At 47.9% G+C, this 25,130-nt stretch overlaps 2 protein-coding genes across 2 annotated transcripts; both read right to left on the bottom strand.

The window, feature by feature from the left end:
* Positions 1 to 4,196: 4,196 nt before the first annotated feature.
* Positions 4,197 to 16,041, bottom strand: SYCE1L (synaptonemal complex central element protein 1 like). The gene is made up of 12 exons (XM_057314307.1): positions 15,972 to 16,041; positions 10,574 to 10,636; positions 8,866 to 8,925; positions 8,605 to 8,679; positions 7,993 to 8,040; positions 7,664 to 7,718; positions 6,337 to 6,420; positions 6,018 to 6,081; positions 5,082 to 5,151; positions 4,902 to 4,989; positions 4,527 to 4,611; positions 4,197 to 4,326 (listed from the first exon to the last, which is right to left on the bottom strand). Exons 1-12 carry the CDS (start codon positions 16,039 to 16,041, stop codon positions 4,267 to 4,269), a joined length of 822 nt encoding a protein of 273 aa, XP_057170290.1. The 3' UTR covers positions 4,197 to 4,266.
* Positions 13,941 to 24,643, bottom strand: MON1B (MON1 homolog B, secretory trafficking associated). The gene is made up of 6 exons (XM_026495276.4): positions 24,293 to 24,643; positions 23,919 to 24,076; positions 21,610 to 21,939; positions 20,265 to 21,084; positions 19,755 to 19,902; positions 13,941 to 17,331 (listed from the first exon to the last, which is right to left on the bottom strand). The coding sequence occupies exons 2-6, from the start codon at positions 24,064 to 24,066 to the stop codon at positions 17,122 to 17,124; spliced, it is 1,656 nt and encodes a 551-aa protein (XP_026351061.2). The 5' UTR covers positions 24,067 to 24,076; positions 24,293 to 24,643; the 3' UTR covers positions 13,941 to 17,121.
* Between the last annotated feature and the right edge of the window lie 487 nt (positions 24,644 to 25,130).

Genomic DNA, 25,130 nt, shown 5'->3' with positions numbered 1-25,130 from the left:
ATGAAAAGACCTCGAGAAAGAGCCTGAGATGCACTTCTCATTTCCAAGGGACTAAACACCAATAAAGAAATTTCATTAAGAAGGCAGAGTTGAGCTGGGACCTAATAAGAACACCATAAACCTGCAGTCACCTTGGAAAAAGTCAGAGGCCGAACGGAGAGGGGTGCACTCCTAGGCATTCGGGATAGATCAAGTCTGGTTTTACGTATGTTCATGCAAAATACAAAGTCTGCCATCTCAGGGACTTCTCATTGGGACATTTAGGACACAGGAAGGGACTATGGAAATGGAGCCCCAATTTTCCTCTTATTCGGTTTATTAAAGGATTTCAAATCCTTGAAAAAGAACCATATGATAAACCCCTAGACTGACTACTACCTTTCCGCACCCACCTCATCCTCCCCCTCATACACATGTACACACTTCCACTCTGCCCAACCATCCAAGCATTGGTGGCAGACATTATGAAACTTAGAACCTATTTCAGCCCTCATCTCCCCAATATAAGAACACACGTCAGTAGGACTGGCCTGACCAACCACCTGCCAGTACCATTGCTAGAAATCAACATTAATTCCACAGTGCCATCCAAATTTCACTCTATTTCTTTAATTCCCCAAAGGGCCCCACCATGTTTTCTCCCAGCCTTGATTCAGGGTCCAATCAAGTTTCTTGAATTACCTTTGGTCTCTTTGGTCTCTCCCATTCCAGAACAGTCCTCCAGAGCGGTGGGCAGAGTAATGGCCCCCAAAGATGTGCATTAATCCACAGAACCTGAGAGTGTGTGACCTAACGTGGCTAGAGGGGCTTTGCAGACATGGTTCAGTTAAGGGCCTTGAGTTAGGGGATTTTCCTGGATTACCTAATGGCATCACAGGGGTCCTTTTAAGACAGAGGCAGGAGGGTCAGAAGAAATGTGATGATAGAAGCAGAGGTCTGAGTGTGGGAGTCAAGTATTGAAGGCAACCTTGAGAAGCTAGAAAAGGTAAGGAATAGATTCTAAGAGCCCCCAGAAGGAACACAGCACCTATGACACCTTGATTTTAGTCCTCCAGAACTGGGCCTTCTGACCTCCAGAACTGCGAGGTAACAAATTTGTACTGTTTAGTCATCAAGTTTGTGGTAGTTTGTCACCACAGTGATAGGTAACTAATACATCAGAGCTTCTCCATTCTTCATGACACTGACCCGTTCCAGATGTCCAAGGCGGTTTGTCCTACAGAACTTCTCACTCTGCAGTTTCCAACTGATTAAACTGAAGTTAAACATTTTCATCAAGAACCCCACATGGGTGATGATGTGTGTCTCCCACTCATCTGGTCCCACAACTTGGCCCTTGGTTCAGACGGTTCTCTCTCCCCACTGTAAAGGCACATTCCCCTTTGGAGTTAGACATAAACCGTGGGATAAAATTTTAAGAACACGTGATTATCCTGCTCCTCACCAGCCATTTGACAGTTTTGATGGCATGACAATTGTGTAAAATGCATTCCTGAAGCCTGGTAATTTTGTAGTGCAGCCATTTTGAGCCTCTTGCTAATGGCATTAGAAGAAATGTTATATTCATGTAGGTGTTCAGGAGATAAAATCAGCATTTTCACCTGAGTGAGCAAGGACATCTGGTACATCAAGATTATGTCCTTCAAATGCACCACAATGTTCTCTGAGATGCAAGACTATGGGATCTGTTCATCCACAAACTGAGATGTACACACAGAGAAGGGATCTGGATGCAGATGGCTGGGTGTGGGCCCTGCATGCATGCCCATCCCATGTGAAACACTGTTCCAGTCCTCAGTGTTGAGCTCCTGGCACCAAAGGCACCAAGCGAGACCAAGACACCGGGAGACCAGCAGCTATGTTATGCAGTTAACAGTTACAAAGGGGCCAGGGGCGCAGCAGATGGCCCAGTCCCCTTCCACACCCTCTAATAAAATAGTGCTGTCCTATAGAAATAGAAATATAATGGGAGCGACATATGTAACTTAAAATGTTCTACTAGCCACATTAAAAAAATTAAACAAGGAAAAACAGGGTGAACTTAACCTTAATATTTTATTTAAGCCAATGTATTCATTAAATATTACTACAACTATTCACAAAATAGTATCATTTACATAGGTAATAAACATAAGAATTATTAATGATGCATTTAATTTTTTTTCTTGTTCCAGGTTTTTGAAATCCAGGGTGGATTTTGTACTTGGGGCATGTCTCTGGAGCAGCTGCACTGCAAGTGCTCGGCAGCCCCTTGCGGCCCCTTGTGGCCCGACGTTGTCACGCTGGTCAGCATAGCTCCCATCTAGGACTCCCTCCATCTTATAAAGGTGCACTTTCCATGCTGCTGTTCAACACTCCCCAGTCCCAGTCTCCTGTCCTTTTAGTCTCCCCTTTCAAACCCACAATCCCAACAGAACGAAGATGGAAAAACTAACAGAACTCCCTGACTAGGAACACCATTTGATCCTTTCCTCCTCGGGGAATAATTTGACAACTGCCCTTAACTTACAAGCAGATGAGAAAGGGAAGTATGTGAGAGTAAAGAAGCAACCTCAACGTATGAGCTTTTGGGGAAACTCCAGGAATGTGGAATAAGCCATTATTTATTTTATATGAGAGAAGAAAAATGGTTAAGAATAATAACTACTGGCACACGGGAACAATTAACAATTAATCATCACTAGCCTTGAGATCCAAGGAATTTCAGTGGATTTCATGCTTGTACAAAAATATCAAGGCAACAACTGAAAGGGGGTTCTGTCTTCAGCGGTGTTTTTCAGGCCTTTTACTGGAACCCAGGGAGACAAAGTAAGGCCAGTCAGTCTTCACTCTTCAGAGTTTGGTTTGGGAGACAATCAACCATCTCCTTATACTGTACCCACATGAGGCAGTTTACCTTATCTGGGAGATTTCCTAGAGGAGCAAGAGTTGGCTAGGTTTATCGTAATTTCTGTGCAGTTGGTATCATTTTGCAAATCTGGCAATTGAGTTTGGGAGACGTTAATCAATTTGCTGAGGTTACTCAGCCAGTGAGCAGGGAAACCAGGATTTGAATCCTAGGAGGAAAACGGTAAGTCAGCAGAATATCCAGGCTGTCCATCTGTGTAACACAGAGACACCAAGGCTCCCTAAAGATCCTTGGAGGCTGGCCTAAGGCAGGCGGGCAGTGGGCCAGGGGATCTAAGTGATAGTTAACGTATACTGAGTGTTTGCTGGGGGCCAGGGCCCCTTCTCAAAACACTACAAAGACTAGGCAGACTCAGCCTGACTTAACTGGGTCCCCAGCAGTTCTCCAGCGTTATCCCCCCTCCCTCTTTACCTCACTGGGCTCCACCACACTGGCTCCCTCCAGATGTTCCTCAAACACAACAAAGCTCAATCCCACCTCACAGCCTTTGCAGGAGCCATTCCCTCTGCCAGGGCACCTTTCCCCAGATGCCCACAGGGCTCCCTTCCTCACCTGCCCCCTCACCTCCCTGCTCTGGCACCACTCCCTCAGTGAGACATCCCCTGACCATGCTATTTCAATTCAGGGCCTACACTAGTGCCTGGCACACAGCAGACAAGCAGCACAGACATTTTATGAAGACGTGTTTAGTAAATGACAGCACCCTGGTGCCAGGTGCCTTTTGAAATAGGGTCCCCGGGGCCAGCCTCCAAGGCCTCTGACATACCTAACAGACTTGCGGTTGTTAGCTGCCCCGAGGAAGGGAAGGGCGCCCCTCATGAGGACCCAGCAGGACAAAATCCCTGAGAGGAAAAAGTGCTTGGAAAGGGTGCAAAAGTAGCTGGCTGGTACCTAACATGTGAGGCGGAGCAGGGGAAGGCCAAAAGGTCAGTGGGAGTCTGTGGGGAATGCAGGGGCTCTTGGGAGGCTGGGATTTATTCTGAACCACAGGAGACAGACAGGACTTCACATGGGTTTTTAACACGTTCCCTCTAGCCCTTGTTGGTAACACCGACAGTTAAGAACCGGAGGGAGGTGAGGACGAGGAGATGGAGTGGATTCGACACCCACGTGTCCTTCGTGATGCTCAGGAACATTCATTGAGCTTCCTAAGCCCTCCACCGACTGGTAGGCGGAGCCCGGCCGAAGCCCCGCCCGGAGTGCCTGGACACGCCCCCCGACCCCAGCGCAAAGGCCCCGCTCCCCACCGGGGGGAGTGGGGAGCACAGAGTCAGGCAGGAGGTGGAGGAAGGTCCGAAATCCTCTTTATTTCTCGGCCCGCCTCGAAGAGGGTGGGGGCGGGGGTCTCCGGGCGGGTCCTATTGCTCTGGGGGCGGCTCCAGGTCCTCACTGATAGCGCCAGGGAGCTCGGGGTCAGCCTGCGGGAGCCGCGAGTCAGGCTGCCGGCCCCGGCTCCCGAGGGCGCTGGCGTCCGCGCACGGGGCCCGGTGGCTGCCTTTACCCTGTCGGGCACGTCCCGGGGGGCCGCCCTGCTCCCCACTGACGTTCTCTCCAAGAGACTCCCAGGGTACCCCTGCCCGCTGTCTCTGCCCCCTCGCCGCATGGCCGGGCTGCCTACCTCTACTTTGCCGGCCTCGTCCTTTGGGATGCAATGGATTTGGGCAGGACCCTGTCCCCCGAATTTCTCCAGCTCCGCCTTCAGCCTGGAGGACAGAGGATGCAGAAAGGAAGAAGAGAACGAGAATGGAGCAGCGCAGGGAGGAGGCCACCAAGGTCCTGACATAGACCTCAGACGCCACGCGGCCGGGGTGCGAACCGCTGGGGTGCAAGGCGCGCGGCACCGCAGGGGCCCCGCGGATCCGCTCCAGGACCAGGCCTTGCGGGAGAGGAGGCTGGAGACGAGGCTGGAGGCAGTGCCTGGGGTGGGGGGAGTCGGCCCATTGCCCTCCTCCTTGCTCCTTCCCCTTCGCCCCATGCTCTCTGCCCCTCTCACCCATCGTTCACCGCCCGGGCGCCCCCGACCTCGGGTGGCAAGCTCAGCTGCCGCTCCACCTCCTCTAGCTTGGCCCGCGCCAGTTTCTCTGCGGGTGGGCGGGGCGTTATGGGCGGGGCCAGGAGCCCCAGAGGGCTAGGCCCCGCCCCCTCAGCCCCAAAACTGCACGGAGCATCCCACCTTCAGTGAGCAACTGCTCCTTGCTGCTCTGCAGGGCACGTATCTCCCAGGCCAGGCGCTGCTTCAACATCTGCGAGAAATGAGACCTACTCGTCTGTGTTCTCTCACCCCCCTCAGCAAGTCCTCACCCGAATTATGTCATTCATTCATTCATTCATTCATTCATTCAACTATTAACTTGACCTGCAATTCCAGCTGTGGGTGGGGATGCATTTACTCTCCAAAAGCTCCCCACCTCCCCGTATACCTCTCAAATCTCATCTCTTCTCGCCACCTCCATCTTCCATCCGCCTCCCCTTCCTCTTCTTCAAATACCCCAGGCACCCTTCAGTCTCAGGGCCTTTGCATTGGCCTTTCCTTCTTCCAGGACATTGGTACCAAGATACCTGCATGTTTTCCTCCCTTACTCTGTTTGCGTTCAGATGTCACCTCCTCAGAGAGGCCTTCCCCACTGACATTCCATGATCTATCTGCTTTTTTTGTTTTGAGTCTGAGTATGCCTTCCCCTGCACCCAACTATCCTGGGGACAAGCAAATATTTGATCCCTTTGTCTTCCCACTGTCTCCTCCTGCCTGGATATATCCAGCAACATTAGTTGAATGAAGGAATGATCAGACCATGGCCTTTTCGGGGTTCCTATTTGCCACTGCAAGGGGAGCAAACTCTAGGTAAGCAGGAAGGAAGTGGGATGCTCAGGAATGGTTACTGTAACAGTCTGAGCAATAGATGCTGCGTGTGGCAATGGGGGCAATGGTAAGAGGTGGCTAAATTTAAGGTAAAAACTGAAGGGCTGAGTAGGTAGGTAAGAGGAAGAAAGGAGTCAAAGACTATCCCATGGAGTTGGGGTGAGCAGCGGGTGGACACTGAGCCAGTCAGTGGAGACACTGAAACCAGGAGAGAAGGGGCTGTGGTTGGAGGCAATGAGGATGGCTCACGTGGAATTCCCAGAGGTCCTTGTGTTGGCCCATCAAATTCTCCAGCTGTTCTTCAACGTGCAACCTAGGGCCAACACCCAGGAATGAGAGAATACATGGTAGGACTGACATCCAGCCTGGCCCAGTCTAAGGATTCCTCTGGAGGGCTTTTGGATCTTTGCCCAGTGCTCCCTCTATTAGGAGCCCTTTTATGGGCTTTCTCCTCCAAGCCTTGGTTCCAATAGCTCCTCTTCCAACAAACTCTCTGATGCAAGCCCCACTCCCATGCCTGACCAGCACCATACTGGGCCTTAGACCTGGGGTTACCCCCAGCAGTTACCCCAGCTTCTTCTGTCTGTAATTCTCTGCAACCTGAGAGTTATAGACGGAAATTTTCTCCGTGCACTCCTGCAACATGTTCTTCCTGGAAGGAGAAAGACAACTCTTAGTCATATTCTCTGAATAAGCCCCCACTTCCCTCAGCAGCATTGGGGGATGGTGGTGGTCTGTTCACAACCGTCATCGTTCTCCCTTCTTCTGTGACAGAATGTGCAACTTTATGGGCCTGTTTTGAGATCACCTTGTCCATCCTGTCCCTCATCAAACCATGCCTTCCCAAGAAACCTGGGAGGGGCATGGTAGTGTAGCTTAATAGATTCTAAAGTCCCAGCTTGAGTCCTAGATCTGCTATTCCACTGTGACCTTGGACAAATTACTTAGCCAGTCTGGGTCCATTTCCTCATATGTAAAATGGTAATAGTGCTGGACAGGTGACAGTAGCCCTTAACTCCTATAATTGTCATTGTGAGGATCAGGTAGAAAAATGGACATGAACTGCTCATCAGACAGTATGTGTGATGTGGTTAAGCATACACCCACTTTATCATCAAGCTTTTCTACACAGTTAAAATCATGGTACACCAGGGTGTGAGACCTCTGTTCATAAGAACATGTTAGGGAAAGATTCAAAGGATGGAGAGATGAATGGATGGATGGGGAGGTTGGATGGACAGTAACTGGATGGGTGAATGGCTGGCTGAAGAGATGATGGCTGGTTGGAGAAATGATGAGTGGAGGGATGATGGCTAGACAGTGAAATAAAGGAAGGATTGCTGGAAGGATGGACAGATGTCTGGATGGATGGCAGGGTGAAAAAATGAATAGTTAGATGAATGGGTAATAGGAAAGATGGAGAGAGGGTGAATGGATGATTGGATGGATGGAAGATGACTAGATGGAAAGCTGGAGACATAATGGCTGTCTGGCTGGCTGGAAAAGGATTTCATAGATGTGTGGATGAATGGATTAATGGGTGAGTGGGTGAACAAATGGGTAAGTGGATGACTGGAGGCCTAAATGGGCAGATATATAAATGAATGAATGGATGGTGGAAGAGCTGGGTAGCAAATAAAAGAAGATTTAGAATAACAACAGTGAGTGAAATTTATTTAATAAAGAAACTAGCAATGAATGATCAAACGAGTGAGTTAATCTCAACACCACCATCTGATATCAAAGATGAGCAGGGAAGTCTCTTGTCTAGCTACTCTATTTTACAGAAAGGAAAAATAAGGAGTGTGTGTCCAAGGTGTATTTTCCCGAGCTCTTGATCCCTCCTCCTTCAGGTTGGGGAGTAAGGTGGGGAAGAGTTGAGCAGGACCTCTTACTTCTGAGCTCCACTTTCCTTCCTTTGGCAGTGCAGCTGGAGGATCCTCAGTGCCTCTGTGGGGAGAGGAACCAAGGGAACCCTGTGTGACCTCCTGGGGAGTCAGGATTGGGTGGAGATAATGGGCCCCACATCATATCACACATTGGAGGGCACTTGGAGGTCTTTAGTGTCTACTTCAAGTCAGGTGGCAGCTCAGGGAAAGGTCTGAGAAGAGAGGGAAGCATGCTGACTCAGGTTTCAGTGGGATTCCTCTAGCTGTTCTGGGAACTCTGGGCTTTTGTGGGTAGAATGGGGTAGAAAAATGAAGACAGAGCAACTGATAAATACCTTGCTTTTTGCTCAAGACCTCCTCTAGGTGCGCTTTCTCTCCATTCACTGGAAAACACAGTGACACTTTGAGCCTCCAGAGGCCATATCCTGTGTCCACATAGCAACTTCATGGAAAGGCATATCAAAGCCACAGAAGGTACAGCACAGTGCCAGGGCAGGGGAAGTACCTTCTTGCTACCCGCACCCATTTCCCACTAGGGATCATCCTGATTCAGTTTCTCCCCTTCAGTGTCCACATTCTCTGGAAGTGCCAAAGGAGTGAAGACCCTGAAGAATGCACAGGGTTTATACCAATGGGAGAGAGGACTAAGAAAAAATACACTATGTCAAGTGGAAATAAAGGCTGTGAAGAAACAAACCAATCAGGGGAGTCAGAGTGACAGAGGGACGGTGGTAGCCCATATTTAGATGGGGCCACCAAGACAGATCTGTTAGAATGAAGTTTGGGCTGAGAGCTGAAAGGTCACTTGAGAGAGCAAAAGGCAATCGGTATCATACAGATAAGAGCATTGCAGGTGAAGGTAACAGCCCATGCAAAGACCCTGAAGTGTGCAGAGAACATCAGCAGTGCTCATAAGATCTGTGGGTCCCTCTTTTGGTCCTACTTACAGGAGTCCAATTCCTTATGCAGGGTATCCCAGAGATCTTGGGCTTCTCCTAGTTCCTCACTGGATTTCTTCTTTGCTGGGCCAAAGAAGAGGACACTGTGTGAGTGCTGCCTCTAACCTTGCTATTCTCTTGCACACCGTGACACTGCACACTCATCTTTCAACAACCTGGAAGTGCCTGGATTTTATAGATGAGGAAGTGGAGGCATTCAAAGTCCAGGTTATTCCGGGCTAGCTAGGAAGTCTAGGTCCTGGAATTTACCTTGCTGAAGCTCATTAATCCGGTTAATCAGGTCTTCAATCTGTGGCTCCAGGCTTCCCTCTGCAGAACAAAAGAAAGATTGAGCCAGAGAAGACAGATGGCTGGCTGTCTAAGGCAGACAGAGATGGTGGGTGTTGGTACAGTTCTCTGGTATTAGCAATCAAAACACATTTATTGAGTGCCTGCTGTTTGCTGGGCTCTGTAAGAGGCCCTTGCAGGGTCTGCATTCTGCATGGATGAGATAGACATTGAACGAAGATACATGCTATCAATGTGGCTGGCAGTAACTGCTGCGGGTGGAAAGAAAGTGAACAAGGGGTTGAAGGGTGAAAGGGTAGAAGGTGCTTCTTGATATGGAAGGGCCCCACCTGAAGTGAGGAGAGGGAATCCTGCAGTTCTGTGGGGTGGGGAGTATGAAGGGAAGAACCATGCTGGGCAGAGGGACAAGTACAGAGCCCCAGCAGTGGGAGTGAGTGAGACACATGCCCGAGGTCATGGCTAAAGGGCTGGTGTGGCTGATGTGAGTCTAGTGAGCAAGTTGAAAGTACCAGGAGGCAAGGTGGGGGAAAGTGGAGTTGGCAGATCACACAGGGCCTCCTGGGACATGGTGGATGCCTTTAGATGTAATTTCGAGTGTGGTGGGAGCCGGTAGAGATCTCCCACCTGCTCCACCCTGTTAAAAGCCTAGCAGTCACTTCTGTCCATCTGATTCTGGTATTGGCCTCATTTGAGAAATGGGAGAAAATGCTTCTTTCATCTTGTGGGCGGCAGCTTTAAAGCTTTCCAGTGGCAGAGAGATCATTCTCTCTTTAGAGAACTGTATCTAACTTCTCACAGTCCCAATTTCAGGGCTCCTGAAGATGGAGAAGACTTCCTTGTCATTCCTCTCTGGTCAAGGTCAGCAGCACAGAGTTGGGGCAAAAGCTTCCCAACACTTGCTGGGTCTCACTACCAACCCCTGACGCTCTGGAGTTCTGGAGTTAATAAACTCAAGCCCTTGATTTTCGGAGGCCACCAATTGCATCTCCTTAGACTTCTAGGAGAGTGAATGCTCTCCAAGGTGCTGATTATGACTTAACACATTCCTGAGGGTCTTCATTTTACTGGAGACAGTCACCGTCACTCTGCATTTCCAGCCCTGTAATTTCTCTACCTAATTTTAGCCTGGGCAGCAGCCCCAATGCACTTCTGCAGGTGGCCACGGAGGACAGGGTGTGCACGGCTGGAGGTAGAAGAGGTTCTCTTTTATTTCAAACAGACCAAACAGACCAATGGGGCATAGTATTTTAAGTTGCAGATGGCGTGGGCTGGGGGTTGAAACTCAAACCTGGCCAGCACTCTGCCCCAGCCGGGACATACACTGACTCCTAGGCCCCCTCAACAAGTGAAGCAAGGTGCAGTCATTCGCATTGCTATTTGCTATTTTATATAAATAAATTTCAAAATAGTTGCTGCTAGCCCTTGAGCCAGGGACATGGATGGCTGGTGTGTGTGAGTGTTTGTGTGTGTAAGAGAGTAGGGTTTTCCATCCCCTTATACTTCTGGAATTTTGAAACTGTACTTTTGGTTCAAAGAATTAAATTGAATAAAAGGGAGAAAACGCAATGGGATAATTTCCCAGGGTTGTGAGCTGACGGGGCTGGGTTTGAACCACATCTGCCCGCCTCAAAACCCCAGGCTGAGCCTCTGACATAAAGAGACGCATGACCTTTCTGCAGCTTTTTCACCATTGCCAGCAGGTCTTCAGTCATCTTCAAAGACTTGGTCTGCCCTGTGGAGATGAAAACCAGAATTACAGGAGGAAAGGTCCAGGCCTACCTGGGAAGGGAGGAAGAAAGGCGCAGTGAGTTCTACGGAACCCCTGAGCTGGAACTGAGGACAGGCTGGGGGGGGGGGGGGCAGGTTTCCAGCCAGAGCAGGGTTCCTGCCAGATCCTGTCCCTTGCCCTGGAGCTTTCTGATGTGTGCTGGATAAATCAGGACTCTTAATGGTCAGCTTCTCCTAAGAGGTCAAAGGACACCACAGGCATCCTCTTAATGAAAAAAACTCGGGGTAAGAGAGGGGGTTGCACTTTTGCTGCTGCAGCTGCTGCTGTTTAAAATCACTATGAAGTTCTAACTGATGTAGTAGGGCAGAGAGACTGCATATGAATTCTTTAAAAATCATTATGGGTCACAATTTCCAAATTCTTAAGAACTGATGGGTGCAGGAAATGGTTATTAATGACTGCTAAAATAAAAAAAAAGACAACCAGATATTATGAGCCTCCTCATGGAAGAACACACCACCACTTATAAAGGATTCTTGCCAAAAACCAAACCAAACCAAAACAACCCAGGAATCTTACCAGGTTTCTATACCTAAATACCAAGTCAGAAGAAATAAAAGGGCCAGAGAAACATGTCAAATGACACCATGGGGATGCAAATGCTGGAAAACTCCAAAGGACAATTTGATTTCTTCAAAAATAAATTGCAAAGAAAAAAAAAAGAGGGAGAGGGGAAACTCTATTAATTAAAAGAGACTTGACACATGTATCATTCAATTGTAAGGACTGGATCATGATTCAAAGACACTTTTCGCCATATGTACTTCTACGTGTATTTAACGTGAACCTGTGTTACTTTTAAAATTGTAACAACAGTAACAACAACAACAAAACACAGGAAAAATGTTAACATTTTAAACTCTTGAAATCAATGATCACAGGTCAAAGTCCATTGGCCCACTCCTCTCCAAGAACACTGGGCAGAGAGAATGAAAGGCAGCTCACAAAACGCATGTGATAGCCCCAGGATAAAGGAAGAAATGCTTACTCACAGTTACAGTGCAAAATCCCTCCTCCTCAGACCCCACGCTCCTCACTTCCCCTTCACAGAGATCACTAGTATTACAAGCTATCTGTTGTGTAGTTGGAGATAGTATAATTCACATACAAGCACAAGACCACTCGTTTGCTTTTTAAGGGGTGTTGTGTCATAAATGGTGCTCTACATCTTGTATTTTTCATTTGACAGTGTATACTGGTGATATTTTTATTCTTTTTAATGGCTTCATAGTGGTCTGCTGAACGGACAGACCATAATTTAAGAGAAGTCCCCTACTGATGGATATTCCAGTTGTTTCCCTTCTTTTGCTGTTATAAACAATGCCACAGTGACCATCTGTATTAATTTTCTTGGGCGGCCATAACAAAGTACCACAAAATGGGTCTTCCTTTTGTGTGTGTGTGTGTGTCTTCACCTGGCATTCTGTGTATTTCTGTATGCACAAGTTTCCCTCTTCTTATAGGGATACCAGTCATTGGATTAGGGCCCATCCTAAACCAAGATGACTTCATCGGAACTAGTTATACCTACAAAGACCCTATTTCCAAATAAGGTCACATTTTTAGGTTCTGATAGACATAAATTTTGGGGAGGGACACAATTCAACCAGAAGACCATCCCAATACATTCTTTTGGTGCATGTATGGGAGTATATTTACTGGATAGATTCCTACTAGGCCACCTCTTGGATCAAAGAACACGTGTATTACTAAATTTGATTGCTTTTATGAAATTGCTACTTGTTTCAAGCAGGCCCATAAAAGATTCCTTCCCTGTATTCTTAGCAGCCAAGTATGTTTTCCAACTTCTTCATCTTTGCCAATCTGATAGGCAAAACCAGTATTACATTTCAATCTTTTTGGTAGTAAATATCAAAAAAATTACTCAAATCCTCTAGATCAGAAATTCAGTATCTAGGAATCTATCTCAAGGAAATAAATGACAGTGGGCAAGTTGTTCATTGTTTCTAATTTTAAAAAACGGAAGCAACCCAAAGATATTTTAATTATAGCACATTCATAGGATGAAATCCTTTGTAGCCATTAAAAATCATGTTGTAGGGATGCCTGGGTGGTGCAGTCAGTTAAGCGTCCAACTCTTGGTTTTGGCTTGGATTGTGATCTCAGGACCATGAAATTGAGCCCCATTCGGGTTCCACACTCAGTGCAGAGCCTGCTTGAGACTTTCTCTCCCTCTCCCCCCACCCCCAACCGCTCTCTCACTTTCTCAAAAATTTTAAAAAAAAAAAAAATCTTTTTAAAAAATCATGTTGTAAATCAGGGGTTTTTAACCTGAGCTTATTAAGTTTTGTTAAAATGTTTGGTGGTATGTTCACTTTCTTTACATGTCTTGTCTCAAATCATTTACAAATTAGTATGCATTAATTTAATTTTGCATTTGAATTTTTAACTATTTAATAAACAAATGTAGAAAAACATAGACGAAAAAGTAACAGCTTCCTCTCAGGAACAGTCCCTTCTTCAATGAGTCACTCCCCTTCCCAGAGGTAATGTGTTTCATGTATTGTTTTAATTTTTACTTTGTTACCCAAAAAACATTCAAACACTACAAAATATGTAAAGTTAAAAATGAAACTTCCCCTTCTGTCGTTGGCCCTTAATCTTACTGCCTTTCTCCAATAATCAATAATGGGTATGTCTCCTCTTGAGACTTTTTCATTTTTACAATATTCTTAATATTTGGAAATGAAACAAAAAAATTAAAGCTACTTTCTTAACAAGGGGAAGTATTTTAATTATTTCTTTGTAGAAAATTTCCAAACACACATGAAAATAGAGAGGACACCATGATGAACACTGATTATGCATCACCAAGTTCTGACAACCATTAATATTCATCCATATTTGCTTCAGCTGTTTTTCCTGTGCTGAGGTATTTTCAAGCAAGCCCTATGCTTTATGACATATCATCCCCAAATATTTCATTAAGGGTTTCAACTACTTGAGGCCATTTTCTGAAATAACTCCAATCCTGTAATCACACTGAGAAGATTAACAATCGTCATGTAATATCATCCAGTGCCCAATGTGATTTCTCGATTATCCCCATGTCTTTTACAGCTGGCTTTTGTAACCATTTCTGCAAAAGCTCCATCTGTATTTTTCCTCTCCACTTCATTTCTAGTCCGAGTCATGAGTGATCAATAAATCTCTTAAATAACCCGACTAACATCTTGATAAAAATTTCTGAGAAACCTATATTACAAAACAGCCTGTACAGCATGAGTCCCTTTTAACATTTTATTTTGAAATAATTTCAGATGTACATAAAGTGGTAGAAAAAGGCCACAGTGCTGTTTGCCTTTGTATTAGATTTCTCATTTGTGAGCATTTCTGTACCATATATTGCAGGCACCATGGCCCATTATTCCTTAATATTCCAGTGTATATTTCTTATATACAAGGGGACTCTACCAGGTAACCACAGTTATAACCATCAAAACTGGGATGTTAATATTGATCAATATTAATATATGATCCTTGGATACCAATAAAAATTTCCCCCTTTCTCTATTTTAAAATTATATAGCACTACATTTTCCTGAAAGAAAAATAAAAGAAAAAAAATCACAAAAATGCCTCCACCTTTGCACACTCCTAAAAATTTAAGTCCCCTGTTGAAAGTCATTAGGTAGGCTTTTAAGCCTTCAGACACCGTGCAACATACCCAGGGCTCTAGTTGACACTGCCCCTCTTTTTTTTTTTTTTTTTAAATCCCAACTTGCTTTTCTTTCATAAAAGTATGATCACCTTTGAAGTTGTGTCAATAAGCCATGACCTTACTCTTTTAAAAATTAATTTTTAATATCTTTTTTCCTACTGCTTAAAAAAATGTCCACCACATAGGAATTCCACAATAGGCATGGATATATTTAAATCTAGACATTTCCCTGATTGCTCTTGGTGTTTTGCTTCCATCAACAACACTCTGATAATCCTTCATGGTCCACACATCTGCATATTCTATGATTACCAACCATGGTGACTAAAGATATGGAATAGCATTTTAGATGCTAAAAATACTCTGCCAAATTGCTTGTAGCAAAGCCTTTACTGGTCAGTTGAGTGAGGCAAGAGAGAGCCTACTTCCCCACAGAGCAATCAATACTAGATTTATCCCTCTCTTTTTAAAGCCATTTTCAATGGGCTAGAAATGATAACATATGTTTTTCAATTTTCTCCATTGCTGGTGAAGTTAATCATAATTCTAATTTTGACTAATTTGAAAGCTTGATACTAAAATAGTTTTTAGCACAGTTGCTACTATTTTAAGTGCTATAGTAAGTGCTTAATAAATGAGTATCTATATGCATCTGTCTTCTTTCTGACTGTCCTTTTGAAAGCTGGCCCTGGATGCGTAGCCCTAACCTAAGGGAACTCTTCGTGTTAAAGTTACTATTCATACAATTAAAAAAAAAAAAAAAAAAAAAATTTTTTTTTAAATGAGCACCTACTATGTGCCAAGCAGGCTTTGTTTTAGGTGCTGGAGAAATAACAATACACTACTGAACAATCATAATTATTGTTGATGTCTGCATAGATAGATCTGGAAAGATGCAGTCCAAATGTTATTAATACAGTGGTTTAAAGAGTGTGCAGGAAGGGGGACAAAAATCACAGGGCATAAAGTCCAGAGCTATTGAAACAAGAGTGATGGGTACAGGGGCCTTCACCATGTTATTTGCTGTACTTTGGTACATTTCAAAAATGTTAGTGGCATAGCGGTGGATCACCAAGTTGGGAAGTTTTTAGTTCAGGGTACGCGGCAATTTCTCTCTCTAGGGCAATCCCCTCCCCCGCACTAGGGTGTGGGGTGTCATTATCGACAAAGTGCCCCAGAGAAAAGAAGCTGTCCGTGGGAGAGGCCACTCTCGATTCAGACTTAAAAGTCCGTGTGAAGTGTGATATGGGTTGGCTGTGAAATGACACTGGGGAATCATTGTTGCTTTTCCTCGGTGTGGCAGGAGCACGGTGATTTTTGAGACGATATCCATCCCCGTTTTTTGTTTGAAGAGATGCATATTGAAATATTTAGTCTGTTGTTTCTTCGAAACACTTAAACCAATATACCCGATAAAGCCGAGTTAATCTAGACGATGAGAATAAGCACGTTATTTTTCTCCCCTTTGGTGAAGTTTTTATAAAAAGCTTAAATTTTTACCTTTTTTAGTACCGCTATTAATATTTCATTACTGTAATGGGACAAGGCTCCCTCCCTTCTGCCCTGGCCAGGGAGAGGCTGGCTCGCCCTCCCTACCTTCAGCCTCCTCAGCCTCCTCTACGACTTTGGAGGGCTCAATTTTCAAAGGCTCCAACTTGGCTGCCATTTTCCAACGCGGGGTTTGTGCTTGCGAGCGCCTTTAACTATTGACGAATAGTTAAAAAGAACAAAACAAAAAAAAAAACAAAAAACTACGTAGGGGCCGCAGGCTCTGCAGCGCGCATGCGTGCACTGCGCGTCTGCCCGTCAGTTAACCAGAGCGGAGGAGCAACGAGGTTTCCGCTCTAACCAAGCACTGACCCAAGCCCCTGAACGACAGTTAGCGCGCATGCGTACACCCCGAGGTCCGCCAACTCCAGTGCAGGGAAAACAAGCGCAGAACTGGGTCTTGGTTGGTTGAGGAGGGAGGGCTGTGCACACGCATATGAACTTAGGGAGGCCTTTCCCTCTCGAGGTTGCTGTGTGGTGCAGACTGTGGGAGTCTGAGACAAATATACATGAGCTGTGCGGTGGTACTTGAGTCCCCTTCCGTTCACAAATGCTCGCGTAACAGCCTATGCGAGGTTTTCTGCACTTCACAGATGAGTTCAATGAGCCTTAGAAGCCAAGTGCACCTCCCATGCAAAAAGTCTGGATCTCAGCCACCTGTGAAGTCAGGTGTTCTGCCCTGGAGACCACCTGCTCACCGATAGCAGCAGCAGCGAACACTGGTGGCCACTTTGGACCGGGTGAGGATGAAGTACATGAAGGGCAAAGCAATGTCCTTGTGGGAACTGCTTTTAGGTCTTTTATGTACTGATTCTTTCTTAGAGCCTTTCATAAAGGCTGGCCGTGCATTCCCAATTCTAGAGCCCCTGTGGACCACCCAAAGGGACCTTGGCCAACCCTGGACACTCAGGGCTCAGAGCCCATCAAGGAGGCAGACTCCTGATGCAGGACAGAAGGTGTGGTGCCCAGGACTGGAGGAGACAGCCCCTGGCAGAGGAACATCATCCAAGTGGAAGAGGTGAGGCAGAGGGAGAGGGAGGCAGAGTGGTCTAAGGATTTCCCCAGAGGTGGAGGAGCATGCCAGGGCTGGGGAAGCAGCCTTTCCTCAGTCCCTCCTGCCTCATTTCCAGAGTGGAGACAGAAGGTAAAAACCAAAGGTGGTGGTTCTCAGCATTGCCCAGTCTGAGAACTCTGCCTTTCAAGGTCCAGTGAACAAGCCGTTATGGGAAGGTTGGTCTGTAGAGGCAGCTGGGGCTGCTGGAGGTGTGGAGTACTTGGGTGGGTAACGAATGAAGAGTCGATCCTCCTCTTTCTTCACCCAGCGCAGGAGTTTGGTCACTACCAAGATGGCACCTGCCTTTGTCACCAAGGGGCTGAGGCAGGTATAGAGTTCAAATTTGGAAGTCACCTGCAGGTTTGAGAGGAGACAGAGTCAGTTAGGCCAGAGCTGGCCATGCCCAGTCCTGTCCACCCCACCCTAGCCCCATGCCTGTCTCTTGTTTGGAAAACCGACCTGGCAAGGGTTCCCACCGGCTGCTACATGGTCACTGGGCTAAAACAGGTAAACTAATATTGTGTCATGGTGGGCCAGGGGTTTTCAGTAGGGCCAAGGAACCTGCTGATCTAGTGGCTTCAACTGGGTAATGCTGGCAGTGTTGTGTGTGTGTGTGCGTGCACACGTGTACTTCCCGGATCTCAGTTTGCTCATCTGTGGACCGGGTATAACAACAACAATGCTTAACATTTACTGAGCAGTTACTGTATACAAGGTTCTGTTCTAAGCTCCACATACCAGTTTTCATCCTTTGTAGCCTAATAGGGCATAATAGGAGGATTAATTCAATTTAATCCTTATACCAACCAGAGAGACCTAACCTGCCCAGGTCACTATACCTTTCTGTGTTACCTCTCACTGCTCGCTCGCTCACTCTGTTCCAGCCACTCTCACCTCTCCCTGCTCCTCCTCAATGTAACCACGTTCTGCCTCACCTCACAGCATTTGCACGGTCCTTTCCCTCTGCCAGGTGTACTCTCTCCATCTAGATACTCACATGGCCTGCCACCTCCCCCTCAGACGCCATCTCTTCAGTGAGTCATCCTCTGACAACCCAATTTAAAATCCTGGGCCTACCATATCTTGGTTTTGAAATGCTGTTCTCCACTAAAAGGTACAAGGGCTCCCTGGACAAATGGCTGATTCCAGGACTGGCGCAGAGAGTACATGATGAGCCTGGAACAGTGTGTGCCAGAAAACAAGAATGCTTAAACAGCGATGGTGACGTATAAAAAGACAGAGGCCCAGCCCGGCTAAACTGAGATAGTCTGAGCACCAAAATAAATGACAGAAAGGCTTGTAGCCCACTGATTTAAAGAAAAACCCACGAGACCATATGGATATAAAATTTAAAATTCAACAAATAAAGAGGGGGAGGAAAAGTTCTTCCATACAGTAGTGGAACCTCAGCCAATAACTGTAGGAGGGATGGTGGGGTTCAAAACTCACTACCTGGCAAACGCCCGACCAGGAACTATTGCAGACAAGAATCGGAAATGGCTATTAAAATCAGTGGATGAAAGTGTGATGAAAAACAGAAACCTGACATAATCCCCACAAGATACTTACTAATTAAAAAGGGGGAAAACACTAACTTTATAGTGGAGAAATCTGGGAGATACCATCTTAACCAAGAGATCTAAGTTGTTTGTTTGTTTTTCTTTTTTTTGGAAAAAGAGATCTCAGTTGTATCAATAGTGGGACAAACTGACATTGTGGATCTCTTGATAGGTGCAGAGAGGAGTACAGCATTCACTTTTGGGACATTCTTGCCAAAAAGGCATGACCTTAATTCAGTCATAATAAAATATTAGAAAAACCCAAGCTGAGGGACATCCTACAAACTAACTAGCTGGTACTCTTTAAGTGTCAAGGACATGCAAGAAAAAAAAAAGACGGAGAAAGGACTCTAGAATAAACGAGACTAAGAAGGTAACAATAAATAAACCAACATATGATCCTGGGCTGGATTCTGGACCAGTAAAAAGACATTAGTGGGACAACTGGTGAGATCCGAATGAAGTCTGCGGATTAGATGTTGTTGTATTGATGTTAATTTCCTGATTTTATTAAGCTCCTGTGGTTAACATCTGGAGAAACCAGGTGAAGGACCTATTTATAGTAATTATTTGTACTATATTGCACCTTCTTTGTAAGCCTAAAATTGCCTGGAAATGAAAGTTAAAAAAATTTAAAAATAATAAAATCCTCGGGAGAGTACAATGCCCCATACCCAGTAAGCGTACAATGAATGATTTAATACGTGTGTGCCAAATGGCAGAGCCTGGGGGAAGGTGCCATTTTCAATGCGGTCACCTTGGCCAAACTCCCTGAATAGCTGACCCTGAATCGACCCATGGGAAGTGAGAAGAGGAGCCCTGAAGACCCCAGGGAAGAACACCCCAGGTAGAAAGCACAGCCTGGGACCAAGCCTGTAGTGTTCAAGAGTGCTGGGGACTCGCAGAGCGAAAACTGAACGGACAGACACACACGGGCAGGGCTACTGGGAAAGCAACAGGCACACTGATGGTTTGACTTTTCTAAGTCGAAGACACCGTACTGATAGCTAATGGAACAATGAAAAGAACAGTGGTACCGGAGGGTTGTAGACTGAGCAATCCTTTCAGGTTTCAAAGACACATGGGTCATAGCAGGAACAGCAACACAGGCAAAGGCATGGTGTGCCTTATGGAGGCTGTTACGGTCAGAGGGGATAGAGTGGAGGGAGAGGAGGCTTGAAGTCAGGAATGAACTCTTACAGACCCTAGCAGACTCACCCAGGCCAGCAGCGTCTCTCTCTCAGCCACATGGTAAATGAGGCGCAGGGGCCTAGAGGAGCTGTGGAGGCGCGCGTGCAGACGGTGGTACAGGTCCGACAGCCGCTGCCGTTCCTCCTCTCTGCTGTATGGGGCCTCCAGCTCAGGGCTGCAGTGAGGGAGGGGGGTGAGGCCAAGGTCAGTCAGAGGCTTGCTTGGCTGGCCCTCCTCCCCTCAGTCTAGGGAGTTCAATTAAATGAGGCAGCCCAGCGGCCCCCATTAGACTTGAGGTTTCTCGATGGTTGGAGGCCTGGCTGGCCCAACAACCGAGGGGATTTCTTGGGTACTGGGGCCCTCTTCTTCATCAGAGTAAGGGATTCCTTGAGGTTGGTGGCTGAGCCTCCCTCATTAGACAGACACCCATTCTATTCTATCCTTCTAGAGAATGCCTGCTTCTCCCACTTCATGTCTATGGGATGCTGAATCTCATGCGTTTCTGCCCAGCCAACTGCCCCCAGGGTCAAGGCCTACCTGGTAAACTGGGGCAGCTGGCGGTGGTGGTCAGGGATATCCAGCGGCTTATAGAGGAAGTGTCGGAGGCCGGGTGCCCCCACAGCCTGCACGCTGTAGGCAGGAGCACCGGCTGACAGGGCATTAGAGAAGCTGGCAGCCTCCCCCAGGGCCCGCATGGCACCAAGGGTGTGCATGCCCTCTTCAACCAGGCGCCGGCAGGTGGCCATGTCATGGAAGGCCTCAGGGTCAGTGCCGAGCAGCAGCAGACAGACCGGCATGGCGTCCAGGCGAGCCACGTAGGCGTAGAAGAAACCATCGGGGTTGAAGCGGGGCAGGCACACAGGTGCCCATGCCTCGCCTGCCGCAAAGGCCGGGGCCCCCACCCAGTCGAGCAGCAGCTGCAGGTCGGCTGGATCCAGCCGGCACTCGGCTAACACAGTCCGCTCCTGGGCTGCCGTCACCAGTCGACCTCCGATCGCCAGTACCGAGAGTGCCAGGCCAGGCGCCGTGCACCGTCGCAGCAGTGCACCCAGTGCTTCCCGCAGGGGGCGAGCCAGAGGCACACACCGCACAGCGCCCAGCAGCAGGGCACCAGGGTCCCGCTCCACGCTGTCTAGAAGCCGGTCTAATGTGCGCTCCGAACCGGCCAGCAGGCGGCGGAGGTCGTAGTTCTGCTTGCGCGCAAAGATGCGGGCCACACTTGCACGCGTCAGTGTGCTCACGATCTGTGCGTGCACGGCTAGCAGCTCCCCCCGAAGCTGGGCTGCTGACTGAGGAGTCCTTGACACAGCTACCAATAGCAGTGGGCCCTGCTGTAGGAACACCAGCTTGTGGTCCTCTGGGGGAGGCAAGGGGGATTAGGGGTAGAGATGAGTCAGCAGCGACTGGAGGGCTCAGGCGGGGCTCTTCTGCTCTTTCCCTGAACACACACACCCCTGGCCCAAGCTCACATGGTCACTCCATGGTACACTTGGACAAGGCTAAGGCCAGCATGGGGAGTTTGGGTTATTTGTAGAGACATAATGGGATGGTCAAGGAAGCAGGTTAGACACACAGCATGGATAGGAGAAGACACAGCAAGGACTGACACAGAACCCAGAGACACCCGACTCAGCCACAGAGCCCCCAAAGTCACGCTTTCAGATAAACAAGGAAGTATCCAGCCAGTGACTCAGATCCAGGCGGGTTAATCACTCAGAACCCAGCAGGCCAAAGCGACAGACAACAGACAGATGCCTGGCCAGCCATCCACATACACGGACTTCACCCCTGGATGTCTGGATAGTGTCCCAGGCAGCCAGCCGGCCAGCCAGCCATTTTCCCTGTCACCATCCCCTGCTCTACCTCCTCCTCCTTTGCTCACCAGCGTAGATGGCACGGATGGCATCTCCTGCACTCTGCACGAAGGACACGAGGGCTGTCATCACGCCCATGGTCGTCGACAGTGCCTCCACACTACCATACCTTGAGTAGATGGGCTTGCCTGCCTCGCTCAGCACAAACACGTGCTTTCGCTTGCTGCGCCAGTCCTCATCACTGGGGTCCCCACCCTGGCCCCCAGAGCCAGTCTCGGGACCCCCCATGGGACTATTCTCGGAGGCTGCAGGATCCCAAAGCCCACAGGTGCATGATGGGGCCTCTGACTGGGGCAGTGGTGACAACAGGCCAGGTGGCTGATCCTTCGTCTCGGATTCTGAAAGGGAACTCCTGGTGGGTCATTCTGGCTGTGGATTCCCCATTAACCCCATGTGCCCAAGGACTTACCAAATCTCTACCAGCCCTCCCTAATAACCCCTGGCGCTGACCCAGACCTCCAGGCATCTCCTCTGCCCCTCAATGACCTCCATGTGATCCCCTAAAACCTCAACAATCCAATCTCTCACTGTCATTACTGAACTCCCTATGTCCTTAAAGACTATTTATTTTCCTTTCAACAACTGCCACTTCCAAGTCTTCAAAGGACCCTATTGCTTCTGAATGACCATTATTAATATCTTCATCTTCAATGATCCCCCATTAACACCTCTGATCCCTCATGTATTCTCCTAGTATCTACTCACCCCTCATTGGCCATCATGACATCCACTACTATCTCTACAGTCTCTCATTTAAATCCTTCCCCCTGCCCCACCCCTCTCTAATCCCTTATTTATTCTCATGGATGTTCACTGATCCCTAATGACCTCATTGACTCTCCTGGTCACCTGTGTATATTTTTGGTGATAACCACTAATTCTCCCAATGATTGCCATGAATATCCACTAGCACCCAGATCTTTAAGCCTCCCCTAACGCCCTATTTACTCGCACTGCTGTTCACTAACATTCCAAAGACCCCACATTAATATCACTAATACCTGGGTCTTCGATGACCTCCAATGACTGTGCTGACACACAATCTGTTTTACCCCATGTGCGCTCCATCCCCACCATGACTACCATTAATGTCTACTAACATCCAAGACTGCAAGTAACATCTCCTGATTCCCCTGACCCTCTTTTATTTCATTCTCCCTTCTTCCCAATGACTACTATTAATTTCTACTAATATCCAGGACTTCAGTGACCTCCTCTAACTTCCTTGACCTTTTATTCTCATTGATAATCCATTCCCTTCCTTACAATACGCACCATAATATACACTAACACACAGAACTATAATAATGAACTCTACCTCCCTTCCTCATAACTATCATTAACAATCAGCAATAAAACCCACGACTTCACTGCCCCCTACTGATTCCCTTGACATCCCTCCCATTTATTCCAATGTCCATTGATTCCCCAATGACAACCCTTACTTCAACAATTTTCCCATAAAATCCCAATGACCTCATATTCCTTCATTCTCTGATTGACATTCACTGATCCCCCATGTCCTCCCAATTTCCCTCCCAAAATCTGCCATTACTTGCCAATAATTCCCAATTCTCAAAGACAACCTCCACGTCCACCCTTTATTCTCAGTGATGTCCACTCATCCTTCCCGATGATGCCACCAACATCCACTCATTCCAAAGTGATCAGAGAGCATTGATTCCCCAATGACTTCCATTGAGTCTCCACCAAATACCTTTACACAACCACCTAGGACTTCAAAGACCCTCCTACTAGTCCTCTGACTCTCCAGATAATCTCACTGATGTCCACTGCCTCTTCACCAATGATCACTATTAACATCTACTAATTTCTGGTTCCTTAAAGACTGCCACCAACAACTCACCACTGACTCCTCAATGATGTAAACACTGAGTGCGCATTGGTCCCTACTGATCCCCTTTCCCACTTCAATGACTTAAATAACGCCCTAGCCTCAAAAGACACTGACTTCTAAATAGTTCCCCTTTGACTGTATTACCTTTCCTTTGGTCATTCATTGACCTAAACATCCTAAATCCCCAATGCCCCTCGTTGACCCCAACTGATCTCTTTGATTCCTCAAAGACCTGAACTCAAACCAAGGCCCCAGGGAACATCCATTGACACCCACTGATTTCCTTTCCATTCCTCAACGATTTAAACTACACTGTGTGTCCACAACTGCCTTCTACTGATCCTGCTATGGTTTAAACTCCTGAGTCCCAAAAGACTCCTCGCTGGTCCCCCTGGGACCTCCCCCAACAGTGACACTTCCAGGCATTCTTACCAATACCCTAGTGAGGGGAAGGCATACCTGTTTTCTCCAGGTCCCCGTCTCCAGAATCTGGCGGGTCCTCGTGAACCCCTCCATCCTCACCAGCCTCCTCACTGGGGAACCGAGTGTCCTCCAAGTCCTCCGCGTCCCCAGGGGCTGGGGCAGTAATGTCTCCTCCAGCCTCCATCTGCACATCCCTGTGGGGTAAGGGAATTGAGGGTGACAGGCAGCAAAGGAAACTTCTTAAAAGCCTGTACAGAGCCTGGCCCCCTTGGACACATTCCTAGTGTTCGTTTCCCCTCGGGTTTCAACAGGATGAGACAAGCAAAAACATGACCAACTACTTGCACCCTCCAACATTTCCCGAAAAGGGAGGTTCTAATAAGCTTCAGCAGAAAAAGAGACATAAACACCTGTTTTAACCCCGTATCCCAACTGGCCGGGTACCATCACTTTCCGATCAGCGGTAGCATCACACTTCCGGGTGCGGCTGCCGTCTTGCCACACTTCCGGGTACGACGCCGCTCTGAAGACACTTCCGGCTGCGGAGCTTTATTCGCTCTCCGCCGCACCGGAGCCCTATCTCCCGCCGCCCACTGGTGTCCCTTCACCGTTGAGATGACGCGCGCCACTCCCGGATTTACGTCGGTCTGGTTGGGGACCCGGCCAGCCGCCTATGCACTCCTTCACCCCACTGGCTCGCCAGGCTAACACAGGCGAGCCGGGCAGCTTCCCTTACAGCCGCCTGTCGGCGTGACGGGGGCGCGGCTCGCGTTCAGCCAATCCGAAGTCGGAGGGCCTTCCTGATGGCCCAATCAAGAGAAGGCGGCCCTCCTCCAGCGGTTCGCACCCACTCTGGTAGCGCGGTATCTCCACCAATACTGTGCGCTGCATTGCGATCGCACCCGCCCATCTTGACTGACATATCCCCGGACCCAATCGAAGTCTCGAGGACTCTCACAGCCTCGGTCCTGATAGATACCGATGCCCGCTCAATAGGCGTGCTCCCTCAGAATTGAGGCACCTTCACCCTCCCTAATCCACCTGAAAATGAGACGGGATGACGGTGAAATGGAGTAGTCTGGGCAGAGAGGAAATGTCTGACGGACAGTCCCCGCTTCCAATCAGAGCTCTGTGCGCCGCCTGGCCAGCCTCTGGAGCTCGGTTGCTATAGAGGCGAGAGGCGGGCTTCTCAGAAGTAGGACGTATTCGTGTTATCTCTCTACAGTCAGGCAAAGGGCTCGACAGCCT

Source organism: Ursus arctos, unplaced genomic scaffold (assembly GCF_023065955.2).
Source record: "Ursus arctos isolate Adak ecotype North America unplaced genomic scaffold, UrsArc2.0 scaffold_19, whole genome shotgun sequence".
Taxonomy (NCBI): Eukaryota; Metazoa; Chordata; class Mammalia; order Carnivora; family Ursidae; genus Ursus; species Ursus arctos.
Note: the sequence above shows the minus strand (reverse complement) of the source record. Positions and strands in the feature narration are given on the sequence as shown.